At 35.0% G+C, this 14,339-nt stretch overlaps 1 protein-coding gene across 1 annotated transcript in view; it reads left to right on the top strand.

Moving 5' to 3' along the window:
* TM9SF3 (transmembrane 9 superfamily member 3) overlaps positions 1-14,339 on the top strand; it is a 47,461-nt gene that overhangs the window by 15,428 nt on the left and 17,694 nt on the right. The window contains exons 5-8 of the mRNA XM_004680585.2: positions 1,620-1,751; positions 2,962-3,128; positions 7,315-7,409; positions 10,510-10,640. Of these exons, the coding sequence (XP_004680642.1) occupies positions 1,620-1,751; positions 2,962-3,128; positions 7,315-7,409; positions 10,510-10,640 (525 nt within the window). The remainder of the gene's footprint in view (positions 1-1,619; positions 1,752-2,961; positions 3,129-7,314; positions 7,410-10,509; positions 10,641-14,339) is intronic.

Genomic DNA, 14,339 nt, shown 5'->3' on the forward strand with positions numbered 1-14,339 from the left:
TAAAAGTCTGAAATGTGAATGAGAAAGAAGGCTGGAGACTTGGGGTGGAGTGAGGATAGGAAGCAGAGGGTGTTCCCATCATCATTGGAATGCTAGTTAAAAGTTTGAGAGTCTGAAGAATTCACAGCAGAGTTTCCAAGGTTGGGCTTTTTGGAAAAGTTCACAAAGGGTAGGAGGAGCAGCGTCAGTAAAGTAGGGTGGTACAGTGTTAGCAAAGGTCAGATGTGACGGGTAGAGCTAGGAAATGGGGCAGATCATTGACTGCTGAATATAGAGGTTCACTGCAGGCCTTTGAAAGAAATCTTTTGGGACAAAGTGAGTGAGGGAAGAAAAACATGCAGTCTCTCCATTTGAAAAGTATCAGCATTGAAAGGAGAAAGGTATGAAAAAAATTGAGAGTTAGGGGGGCAAAGATTTAAGCAAACACTTCAAAGATGGTAGTAATGATGATAACTTAAAAATTTAGTTTACTATATGCCAGATATTGTGCTATATGCTTCACATTTATTGTGAAGGAGTAGGCACCATTTAGGTAGGAATCTTTGGAGATTGTTTACACTGGAGAAATGTGAAAGTTTAGGGGTGCAAGCTAAAAGGGACAAAATGCCTCAAGGTGTAAATGAGAGCTAAAACTTAATGGAAAGATTGATTTAAGAGGAAAAATAACTTCTAGGAGTTTGAAAAGAGAAACGAAAGGTTTGGGCAATATAAATGCAGAAAAATAAATGGAATTAGGACTTGAGAGAAGAGAAATTTTGGCACTGTCTTTAAGACACTTTGGGAAATTAAAATAGAAAGGACCATCAGACAGTACTGCAGGCCTCGTTCAAGTCAGACTGGAATCTGAGATACACTGAGAGATGCAGTTGTACCTTGTGATTTGAACCAAAACCTGGACAGAATTTTGTGACAAATGTGTAGGTAAAAATCAAACTCAAGAATCTTGAGAAAGTTGAGAAACTGTGGGTTACCTCATTGTTCTCTGTATCCTGGTGGGCTAATTTGGAAAGGAGGGATAAAAATAATACTGGATGGAGAGGATGAACCAGAAAGAAGTGAAGCAGATTATTCAGGAAGCTACCCAAGTCCATGGCAGCCAACTATGATGGTTTAGTCTTGGTATTTTAAGGAGATTTTTAGTTTGTTGCTCAGATAAAGGGTAGGAAATTCATATTTACTGAGTATCGACTGCTCTGTGCCAGGCATGGTGCTAAACTTTTTACATACAGAATTAAACCTTGCCATCACTATAAGAGAGTATTAACTTCCACTTTTGATATAAGAAAACTGAGGTCACACAGCTAGAACTGACAGCCTGCGTTAAAACATACGCCTACTTGACTTCATGTTTTTTCTCTAATGATGATGGCGTAAGCATATGGTAAAGTTTATGGAAATGTATGTGAACAGTGTTGCATTTTAATGAATCTGAGGCTTTCTGTAAAGAAAGCCAGTACCTTTACAAAGTGAATACTCATCCTTAGTATTTTTGAAGTTTAGATTTTTACATAAAAGATTTTAAAAATAACTTTTTTTAGTACATTAGTACACCTTGTTGTCATGAAGCTTGTGAATGATTTTGTGCTATTTCATGTTGATAATGTTTTCTATTATTTTAGATTCATTGGTTTTCAATCTTCAACTCCTTCATGATGGTAATATTCTTGGTGGGCTTAGTTTCAATGATTTTAATGAGAACTTTAAGAAAGGATTATGCCCGATACAGTAAAGAAGAAGAAATGGATGACATGGTGAGCAGACATTTTGCTTGTATTTATAAAACCATTTAATTCAGTGTTATTTTATTACTAGAATGTATGTCCACAATTTCTTTTTTTAAAATCCTTGAGATCAGATAAGTTTCAGAATTCATAATTTTCAGGTTTTAGAGGGGTGTAAAACCTCACAGAGGGGTCTCTACTATTAAAGTGTTTTCAGCAAAATATGTGAATGTTCACCCGAAGTGCGTAACAAACATTATAAATAATTCTTGGATAGTTCAAGTTTTGCTATCAATAAGGATATGTTAAGCTTAAGGAACAACTTTCAGTTTTCAGAGCTGTTGATTTCAGTATTGTAAGACCTGTATTGGTATCTCCTAATACTGTTAACATATTGCATAAAATTGAGAGAGTGGGTGGAAGGATTAACTTACATTTAGTTTTATAGGTGCAATGGGAAGATTTGCTTTTTGTATTTTATAGAACAATGTTATAAAGAGCAAAAATGTGTTCTATAGAATGGTAATAACTATGTGTAGATAGATTCCATCATTAATAGATTTTGGAAGACAGTTAAATTTTAATATTATAGTTTGTATTGTGAGTATCAGGCTGGATAAGATATGTTTGGTGCTTGTCAAACATATTTGACCAAGATTTCCTTCCACTCCCCATTAGATTATCTTAAGGGACTGGTATTTCTTTCTTTCCTTTTTTTCTTAATATTAAATTTATTTTCTTATATTGTTCATTTTGGTACAATATTTGATATTTCCCCTAGAGAATAGTATTTCTTAAACACTGCTTTAAATATTTAACTGTCCGATATTTTCCCATTCTTTTTTAGATTCCAAGCTATAAAGGACATATCTGCAATGTTAGAAATCTGTCTGTTTTGCTTTCTACCTTGCCTCAAGTCATACATGAGCCATAATCATGATGTAAATGACAAAAAAGTATCATTAAGAGAGTTTTATGTGCCATTCTCCAAACTTGACATTTCTTTTTGTGCTTAGATTTTTTTTCTGTTTATATTTTTTAAGATTCCCTGTGCATAGCCAAGACCCACTCTACTGAGCCTCATAAATTTCACAATACTGTAACTAAGTTACTAAGGCAGTGATTTTAAATTTGACATGTCATTTCTCAATATTTTGAATCCCTTTAAACAACTCAAGTTTGGAGTGAAGGAACTTACAACTGTAATTGTAATTTTCTCTCTGCATATATATGTATATAGGATAGAGACCTAGGAGATGAGTATGGATGGAAGCAGGTGCATGGAGATGTATTCAGACCATCAAGTCACCCACTGATATTTTCCTCTCTCATTGGTTCTGGATGTCAGATATTTGCTGTGTCTCTCATTGTTATTATTGTTGCAATGATAGAAGACTTATATACAGAGTAAGTGCTTGTGTTTAAATTAACTTTATTGCATTTTTGTTGTCCTTGGATCAACTTACAGCTATTGGGGCTTTTAAAATCAATTATAATTAAATATTTGTATATTACAGTTATCTTAGAATTTAAATAGCATAAGTGTTAAACTGCAGACAAATAATGAGCATCAATCAGTAGCTATAGAGTGTATTTTTTTATTAAATGCTAAACTTAGTAGCCTTACTGAATATTTTGGTGGGGTTTAAAGATTATGTTCCCCTAGAATATGAATAGAGGTAATTTTCAATAAAGATATATTTGACAAAGTGAACAGGCATTTATTTCATATTAAAAAGATTGGTAGAAAAGGTGCGTGAGGTTAGAAAAATAATTGAATGTCTTCTTATTCTATCTTTACATAATTTCTGTTACATGATTTTTTTTTCTCTGTGGACAAAATCATTTGCAATAAATTCTTGATTTGAAGTTTTAGGGTTATAAAAAAAGTTGTAAATTCCCAGAGATCTCAAGTCATATTGAGTGGTCCTGTGACCTTGTTCTTAGAGAGCTATGGGTTAACTGAGCAAATGTATTCTCAGTGCATAGCAGAGCTTAAAATTCAGGTGCTGCCCCATGAATTCTCGGCCAGGACGATACTTTTCTCCACCTATATTTCTTATTTGTATTTCAGTTCCTAATGTGTTCATTTTTATATATGCCTGGCATTTGGTGGACAAGCAGTAAATTGTTGCTGAAAGAATGACTCTTAATTGCATGTTAAATTTTTAACTCTGCTGTATTGCTGTCTCTTCCACTAGGCAGTAAGTTCCTCGAGAGCAGGGAATGGGTATTAACCTATTGTTGAATTCTCAGAGTACCTGCTTACAGAGTTTTTGCTGTGGAAGTTACTCAATCAGTGCTTGTTGAAGTGAAGTGAATATGTATTAATCAATGAAGTCATTTCTCTCTAAGTTTATTTTATTAAATATACCTTTGTGGTTTATCATGTGAACTTTAAAATAATTGACTAAAAGCTAAGCTTCAGTGTTCTGATTAATAATTCATGTAATAGGGTAAATTTTATTTCAGGTGATTGAGATCTCAAACGCAAAAGAGCACTCCAAATTTGTCACAAAATCATGCTTTATATTAAATTCTACATCAGAATTCATCACTACCATATATACAATTTGACTGTAGAGTTATTCTTATGAGCTGCTAATGAATAATCTTTCCTAAACCAAATTTTTGCTTTGTATAGTGCTACAATTTTGGCATTTCATTTTTAGTGCAGTAGCTCTTTTAATAGATCTTCAATGTTGAGCAAAAAGGAACTGCTTCTAATAGTATTTGAGACAACAGTGTATTGTTACTTTAGTCTGTCATTATGATGGTGGTAGTGATTCTATGTTGTCCTTATTTGATGTGAACATAATTATGTGATTAGTACTAAAGCAGTGAGTGTTGTTATAGTATCAAAGTGACTAATGTATTTGAGATACTGTGTTAGGTGCTTTATGCTTTTAGCCCTTTAATATTCACATCAACCCTGTGAAGGGACTGTTATTATCTCCTTTCTACATATGAGACAAGTAAAACTCAGAGCAGTTAAGAAATTGGACTGAGACCATATAGTTATTAGTAAAGAGATGTTAGTAAACTGGGGTTAAGCTCTCATTCCATAACCTTTTTTTTAGGTTGCAGTAACATTGGTTAGTAACCTTATAGAGTATTTAGAAGTATATAGGATCACGTCCTTCAGTGTTATTACACCACACACCCCCACCAAGATACCTATACTTTTAATTTGCTATTCTTTGGAAATGAAAAATAGAGATAATAGTTCAGATTGGTGAGAAAAATTTAAAACGTGCATAAAATTGGGGAAATTACTGCAGGAGGAAGATTCTAAGAAGAAAGAGCAGGTAATGTAACATAAGAAATTAGATGTTGGATGCCTGTGTGAATTCGTTTGCGGACTTTTGTGAAGGCAAAGAGTTACGGTGTGGCAGGTCTGCTGAAACGCTGCTGCTGCTGCCATTGCAGTGGAGAGTGATGAGGGAGCAAGTAGAGGTGAGAAGGTTCCTCCCCACCTTGGGAAGATAAACAAAGAAGATAGTTACCTAACTCAGCAGATTTTTCAGTGTAGGTGGAAATGATCTGTTCTGAGGAGAAACACTCTTTAGCATATTTATGAAGAGGTGGGCGTGTGTCTGAGTTTTATTACAGAGGCTCTGTTGTACTCCATTAAGTGGAAATGTCTGTGGGAACTGCCAACTTAGGTCCTTGGTAGCCACAGGCACAGCCTTGGCACCTCTCTGCCCTCTCTGTGCGACTGATAATGAGGACTCTGCCTGGTGTGAAACCGGTCTCAGACTAAAGCATTCTCATTTTTCAGTATTGCCACATAGACACACAGTTACAAATAGAAAATGGGTCAAATTTATTATTGATCTTCTATAAGGAATAAATTAATACCAATGTTTAATTGAGTACTTGGGGAAAAAAAGGTAAGATGTGGTTCCTAAGACTGATAATTTTGAAACCCATGATCTTTTAAACTTGGGAATGACATATTACTACCATATTAGAAATAAATGTGCAGTATTTTAACTACTATGAATCCACTTTAAGAAATTGAGCAGAGGCATTTGGACAGAAGAGTGCAACATATTCCAAGTATTCCAAGATGGTATATGCTTGTATTCTACATAGGGCTATTTAAAAAATCAAATAATTATTACTCAGAAGATGCTTAATTTATGAATATGTAAATTCTCCCAGTACGTACATTAATTAGTATGTTCTTAAAAATTCTCTGTAAAAGAATATGCTTTTGTTCCAACCATGACAAGGTTTATGTTCTATCTATAGACTTTATTTTGTCTTCTTAATTCTGATGAGTTTTAAAAAGGGTTTTATTGTTAGTGGTTTAAGTGCATTTCTGTATTGTGGCAAATGATACTGTAATTTACCATCTTAATATTTCTCTTTTAAGTTAGAAATTCCAAAAGTATTTTGTCTAGTTTTATTCAACAGGAGGGTTCATCTAAATTATCTAGATAGCATTACTAAAAGAAGATGGTAGAAATTATTTATGGTTTTTGTTTTTATTTTTTTTGTGTGTGTGTGTGTAGAAGAACTGGAGTGTAGGACAGAGTTATGGGAGGTCAGAGGATTCACCAGAGACAGACTGGGGAGCAGAACAGGCAGATCTTTTGAAATACACTGCTGAGGGGAGCAGCAGGTGAGACAGGAGAGTTCTGCTCTTCTTTATGTGGATTAGCTCCCTGGCCAGGGATTGAACTCATCTCATAGTGGTGATAGTTTTGAGACTTAATCTCTAGGCCACCAAAGAGGTCTGGAGGGCAGAAATTATTGATCTTAATATATGTCATTTGTGGACCTTTGGAATTTTTAAAAATAATTTTTACACTTGATCTTAGCCAAAGGCTGAGAAGTAATAAAATAATTTTTAAAAGTATAAGGGAAACTAAAGAGGAAAAGCCTTAATAGATGATACTGCTTTCCCTTGGCAGGGAAGAATCTTAAGCAATTGAGTTAAGTTATAAAAAGCAGTTCCATTTATTTTCTTAACAAATGAATATCCTTTTCCATATGATATGATTGTTTCACATGGTTGCAAACAATTTTTTAAAAAGATTTATTTATTTGTACATACAGAACTGGGGTATAGGCCAGAGAAGTGGTGGGTGAGAAGATTCACCAGAGACAGAGTGGGGAGCAGAACAGGCAGATTGATGAAGTACACTGCTGAGGGGAGCAGCGGGCAGGTCAGGAGAGGTCTGCCATGCCATGTGGGCCAGCTTCCTGACAGGGGATTGAACTTGTGCTGCAGTGGCTTTGGAGAGCTTCATAATGTGCTTTAACCCACTGTGCCATCAGGGAGAGCCCAATTGCAAACAATTTTAATGCCAGCTTCTAATATTTTTGGTAAAGAAATATGGAATATTTGTTTAGAATATAATATTACAAAATTTAACTGCCGGTTTAAAAAAATTAAAATCAGTATGGAATCACCTAAGCGCTGTTTTAACTATCAATTCATTTACTGGGTAAACTTTTGAGGTCCAGGATATGATATTTTTCCTGTTAAATTATCTTTGAATGCTAATGCTAATGAAATTGACTATATGGTGATTTCTTCAAATTGTTGGTTTTATTTTGTCATGTTATTCTGCCTGTTTAGGAGGGGATCAATGCTCAGTACAGCCATATTTGTCTATGCTGCTACATCTCCAGTGAATGGTTATTTTGGAGGAAGTCTGTATGCTAGACAAGGAGGTAACTTATGAGTTTTTACACTGTATTTTTAATTATAGGTGCTAATGTTTTTATATATATATATACATATATATATATATAAAATAGTTTATTTTTACATCATTTTGTACTTTTTTTTTTTTTTTTCATCTCAATTGTAATACCCGTGGGTTTCCCACGGGTATTACTAATGTTTTACTGGGAAATTAAAATGTACAAGTGCAGTCATTTTAAAAATGTGGTTATTTTATATTACATCATTTCTACTAAATCATTTGTATGTCCTATTTTGCTTACATGGATTCCTTACATTTTATTTCCTAAAATATGAATAGTTAATAATCTCACTGTAAAGTTCATCCTAGGAATTTGTGGGGGAGTATATTTAAGTTATTGGTATAGTTTTCTTTAAGTTCCCAGCTCCCTAGATACGTTCCATGTACACAGTACAACTTTCTAGTTGAATATAAAGACATGTCTCATGGCTTATGGATAAAATGGACAGTAGGGGGAAGGTTTATTTCAGTTGTCTTTTAAATATTAAAGGATTTTGTACAAAGCTTTGTGTTCGGTATTCAGAATCTCTTGCTAAGAGGGTTTCACCTTAAATACACCCTTGCTTATTGTTTAATGTTGTGCTGTGGAAGTGGTAGGAGACACATGGATGATACGAGGGTACTGCTCTTTATTGAAACAGCCAGAGGTCTTCACGTTCATTTGATTTCCCTGTAATTGTCTGAGGTCAGAAAAATGCTAAAGGTGGATTTGTGTATTTTGGTTTACGAATGACATAATTGAAAGACCTTAAAATTTCATTCCTAGGGATAGTGACCTCTGAGATTGATTTTCTTTGTCTATCCTAAGCAGTGTCTGTATTTGAGGATCCTATTTGCTTTCTGTAGAATACAGAAACTTAAAGGTTATAAGTATTAAGAACAGATAATTTTAAATTCCCCCAGGATAGTCTGGTTTACCATTGCTTCTTTTATTGGTTCCGCTAGAGTTAATGTGGTTTGCAACTTCAGGATAGATAATTCTTTGGATTGCCTGAGGGAGTATCATTATGGGTTCCTAATACTTTATAAGTGTTTAGTCCTCTATATTCTACCTTCATATTTGAGAACAGTCTTTTTATACTAGGCTATCCTAAGGAAGTTAGGTTGCTTAAGGTAACTTTTCCTTTGAATTTGATGTGAAAACTAGTTAGGCTAAAAAGTTTATAGTTTTACAACCTTTATTTAATTTCTTTTTAAATTTATGCATATTAGAACTGGGTTGTAGGCTGGAGGTGCTAGGGGATGGGGGAGCAGGGGTGGTAAGAGGGTTGATTCACCAGAGACAGAGTGGGGAGCAGAACAGGCAGGCTGACTGAAATACACTACTGAGGAGAGCCGCAGGTGAGACAGGAGAGGTCTGCTGTGTCATGTGGGTCAGCTCCCTGGCTGGGGATCGAACTTATGCTGCAAATGACTGGCAGTAACTTGACAGTGCTGACACTTTAACCCCTGCACCACTAGGAAGGCCCAGTTTATGACCTCTAAAAGTGTCTCTACTGCAAAAACAGATTTATTTAAAAACAGGAAATTATTCATTCTTGGATGTAGATTCGCTTTTAGTCTGATTGCAATTTAAAAATACCTGACAAACTTTATTATGGTTATTAATGACAAAATAAAGCTGAAAGAATCTAGGTTTACGTCTAGGAGTATCATAGCTTATTTTTCACTTACATAAGATTTGTACTACAGTCAAACCACAGTCATCACACTGTATTCACTGAACTGAAAAGTTCTTCAGACCCATTTGAGGCCAGGGTAGCCTAGGACTTAACCAGAATCCCCAGAGTGTGGGGAGCAGTAGGAAGAACAACAGTGTGGTCCCTAAGCTCCAGGTAGTACCCAGTGGCTTGTGAGTGGGATTTCTTTTTGATTGTTGAAGGCAAAGAGAGACATAGAGTTGGGAATGGAGTTTCTTAATGTATTGTTGCATGTCTGAATCTAAGACAATAATAGGAAGTGCAAGAAAGGGGAATGTTAGGAAAGAGTTGGAATCAAATAGGAGAAATAATGCTTTAATTAGTTGGCACTCTTTGTGGTGGAAGAGAGCAATTCTTAAAAATTGAGAAAAAGAAAGGCAGTTCAGAATTGAGTATCAGGATTTGGGGTAGTAATGCTGACAAACCAGAGGTTTTAGAAAGCACTTGTTTAGAAAAAAAAAGGGTGTTGCTTATCTTAAAACACTCTCCATTTGGGTTCCTCTTGCTTATGGTAATGGGGCTGAATTTTACAATAGTTGTGATCCATCCAGCATTAAAACTTTATATTCTGGTCCTGGCAGTATAAAGATGCTTTACTGTTCTCTCAGTGATAGTAAACATGATTTAAAACTTTCAGTATACAATTAAAAAAAATCCCTTCCCTTGATTTAAATAATGTATGCTTTATAGAATTTTTTATAGTATAGAGAGGTACAAAGAAATAATAAAACATACAAATCTATAGAATTGCTGACGGTATGTGAAACACATTCTACTGTTTTTACCCTTTTAAACAAATAAAATTTAAATACATATTTATAGTTATAAGTATAGAACTAAGAGTAAATTTAGTAGTTCAAGGGTCAGGATTTAAAAAAAAATTTGAGGCAGTAGAACCTATTCAGATAAAAGCTTACATGGAATTACAATGTCTAAAACTGTTTAAATGATACTGTTCTAATAGAAGCAGAACTTTGTTTCACTTTTTACTTCCTGGGTACCTCTAAGAAGCTGTAGAATTCCAAATAGTAGTTTGAAAACACCTATGTAGGTCAACGTGTAAAAATTGAGTAGCTTCCCAAAGTTTACAGCAGCTCAGTGGCAGGATTAGGACAAAACAAGAGATTATTTTACAACAGTTCATTGCTCTTTTCTAGTTTACCCACTTCAAAAGCTATGTATCTATTGAGACACTTGAATAGCTGTACTGGTCTTTGTTAGCTTTTGTTTGAAGTAGTTGTTAGAAAATGTTAAGTTTAGGAATGTTCAATTAAAAATTTAAATAATTTTGCATGGAATGTCACCCTTTTTAGACATTACTATATTCCTGTCTCTCTAGTTTCCATAGTTTCTCTTCTCTTTCAGGAAGGAGATGGATAAAGCAGATGTTTATTGGGGCATTTCTTATCCCAGCTATGGTGTGTGGCACTGCTTTCTTCATCAACTTTATAGCCATCTATTACCATGCTTCTAGAGCCATTCCTTTTGGAACAATGGTAAGTTGCTTGAATCTTACTTTTAAACTGAAAAGCTGTAAACATTGTGAGGCCTATTATCGCTCCAAAAATAGCTGGATTTTGATATTTGCACCTCTTATTAAGAGTTTTGATAGTTGCAGCCAGTCCCTGCCCACTTCTGGAAAATTGGGTAAAGGAAAATTTTTGTGAGTTTTCATATAATTTTGGTTAAGTTTAAACCTATGGTTGCCCTTTTTTTCTTTATTCTATGAGCTAATAAAGTGAAAGGCTGCCAGAAGAGAACACTACAGCTTTTGAGCAAAGATGGGAAAAAGTGGTAGATACAGTTTAGAGACAGAGTAATGACACATCAAGAAACATGAGTGTTTTAAGGTGATCAGTAAGTGTGGTGAAAGAAAGTGAGGCGTCTCCATAATGCTTTTTTCATCAACAATGTATTTTTTAAGAGTCTCATTAAGCATTAATATCTATGATAGCAATAATATCTGCTACTATAGATATTAAAATCCTTTCTGTCATCTTATTTGAACCATAGAACATTTTGGACTATTCAAATTACTAAAACTGAAATATAGATACACTTGTGCTTTACTTTTTACTAGGAGCAGAATTTTAGACTGGTTGCAGTCTGGAGTGGACGTTTATCTGACTATAGACTGTGTGTGTGCACATGCACATGGCAGCGTGGTTCCTGCTTCTCAGAAGGCTAAATTAGTTGGTTACGGTTGCATACTTAGTGGTAGAATTGCAGCTAGGACCCCGACCCCTACCCCTTCCTCGGTTTTAATCTTGTTTGGTTCCATTAAATGGGAGTTACTGAAATGTTGCACAGGAATTCCAGGTACTTTGGTTGTTTTACAGTCTACATTTGCTAATGACACATTAGAAATGTATTTTTGTTAAGTCTTTAATACTTTTTAATTACAAACAGTTTTGAAAATTGCTTCAAAATTGAAAGTTTTTTTTTTTATGTAGAGTAAGTCATTGTGGCTTACAAAGGGTAAAATAATTATTCGTAACTAGAAAAGAATTGGTTTCATAATCATTCAGTCAATCAGAAAGTCCATGTAGGAGTCATGTTATTTTTTAAAGGTAATTTGATAAATAGATTTTTTTCATAGTACTTTAAAAATAGGGCTCTGATATATTTTCCTCACAAAGTTTTGAATTTAATGTGGTGAAAATTCTATTTCAAAATTGCTTCATTTCAGTAAAGTTAAAAATTTTGCCATTTTGTAAATAGGGTTTTAAATATTAAGATTCTGTGTCATTTGATATAGCTAATTTGATACTTAACTAATTATTAGAATACAGTATGCTGTATGCTGATTCAGAGAGGTTTATAAAAACTGAGCTTTTGGTGCCCACTCAGCAGACTTGTATAATATCTTGTTTTTTAACTTTTCTCTAATTTAGAATCAAAAAATGTTCAGTGAAGGTAATTTTACTAGTCTTACTCATGTGTATGATCTAATTTTTTTCCTCCATTTAAGAGAATCAAAGCTTACTCAGAACATGACATTTAGGAATTTGAGGTGATTGATCTGGTAATTAAGTGTTTTAACTAAGTTTTATTTTTAATTATTTGACTTGTTTGACTTGTTGACATTATGAAGGAAATGATTGTATAGTCTCACAAATTCCATGGTTCTCAATTGTTTCATAATCATTCAGTCAATCAGAAAGTCCATGTAGGAGTCATGTTCCCTGGGTACATACATAGAATCACTTTGGAATTCACAATTTTCCATTGCCCAGGGCTTCATCCCAAACCAGTGCAGCGGGGGTGGTGCGCAGCAGAGCTGTGTGGCCGCCTCGCCCTGGGAACAATTCGTCTTGCCTTCCTGCCTTTCCAACCTTGGGCAACGTTCTTACCTTGTGCTGTACCTGTTTTCTCTAGAAATAGATTTTTTTTTTCTATTGAGAAAATAGCAGTAACCTGTCCAGTGGCCCCTCTGCCATAGGAGTTTGTGAGAATTAAATGAGTGAAAACACAGAACGCATTTACAGCAGTACTTGGGTGTAGTAAGTATCTAGTAAGCGTTGACTGATGCTACTTAGAATCTACAAACAGGAATTTCACTTAATCTGATTCACTGAATCTAGGAGCAAAAAATTATGTGCCCAGAAATGTCGCCTGCAAATGCGGTGATACTGGTAGCAAAACCCCAGAAGCATTAATCTGTCTTACTTTAAACCCAGTCTCTTAGGTTTACCTGATCTCGATTCCTAGCATCTGTGGATGGACTTCTCAGCTGAAAGGCTCCCAAACATAAATACCATCTGTCAAAGAAACTGGTGACTCTGCTTAACTGAATACCCTAACTTGAAAGTCAGAGTCTTCAGATCCTCTTGCTGTTTCAGCTCCACCCACACCTCCTCACCACCCACTCCCCGTTCCTTTGAACCCTCAGACTTAGAGGCAGTTCTCTGTAGTCTTGTCTCCAGTTCTTTAGTGTCTCCAAGATTCCATAGTTGAGAGCTTAATCCACCTACCCAAGTTTTAGGAAATAAGATTCACAGATATTTAGGGAAATGCTCTCCCATGCATTACCCAGGTCTTGGGCCATAACTGGGAAAATGGCTTGAGAATTAGAAACTTTCAAAAATGAAATTCATGATATATAAGCAGAAATTACCACAGTGAGAAAAAAATGGAAATCAAGATAAATGAATTCTGTGATCTCTCAAAGGTAGGATACAAAGAATAAAGTACAGGCTCCATCATTAAAGAATTATAAAAAAAATCTATAAAAGTCTTAGGAAAACTTCACTATCTAAAGTGAACTGTTGACAAATGCTAAGGGCAACAGAAGGATTTTCTAAAGATGTTTTTATAGCAAAAACAAAGACTTACTATTGGGTTTATGGGAAATTCCTGATGCATAGAAAAAATACATCATGACTGTTGCAACAACTTCCCTTTTATTTTTCATCAAACAAGATCAGAGGAAAATAATCCCTGATGAGAGGGAAGTAAAACATAGTACACTAGATAAGGGGATTGATTATGCAGGAATACCCAGTAACCTTAGCTGGAAGTTTTGTTGTTCATATAAATGATCTTTTTTTAATCTCTAATTTTTTTTTTTAAGATTTATTTATTCATACAGAACTGGGGAACAGGCCAGAGGTGCAGGGATGGTGAGAGACTTCACAAGAGATTGGGGAGCAGAACAGGCAGATGGACTGAAATATACTGCTGACAGGAGCAGCAGGCAAGACAGGAGAGATCTGCTGTGCCATGTGGGTCACCTTCAGAGCCAGGGATAGACTCTTACTGAATCAGCTGTAACAGCTTTACAGTGCTGCACTTTAACCCATTGCACCACAACGGAGGACCCCATATAAATGATCTTTTACAGATAATGAGACATTCTGATAAGTAATGTTCAAATAACTATGCAAGGGAGCAGAAGTGATGTGAAGCTGGACATAAATGGAGGGAAAAGGAAAAAGTGGATTCTACCTTCCAAAATGTGACAGACTTTGATGTTGATATAGCACAAGACTTTAGGATGTGTTACTAAAACTTATTTTAAATTACAGGCAGAAACTAACATAAGGAGATATTATAGATTTTTTTAAAATGATGTATTTTTACATCATTTTGTGCCTTCTTCCATCTCAGTTGTAATCCCTGTGGGCTTCCCATCACCAAATCACCCATGTGCCATCACCATAGTCCATTGCATTTCCCTCCCCCCACTGTTTTCG

This window comes from Condylura cristata, unplaced genomic scaffold (genome assembly GCF_000260355.1).
Source record: "Condylura cristata isolate star-nosed mole 26May11 unplaced genomic scaffold, ConCri1.0 scaffold00011, whole genome shotgun sequence".
Lineage (NCBI taxonomy): Eukaryota > Metazoa > Chordata > Mammalia > Eulipotyphla > Talpidae > Condylura > Condylura cristata.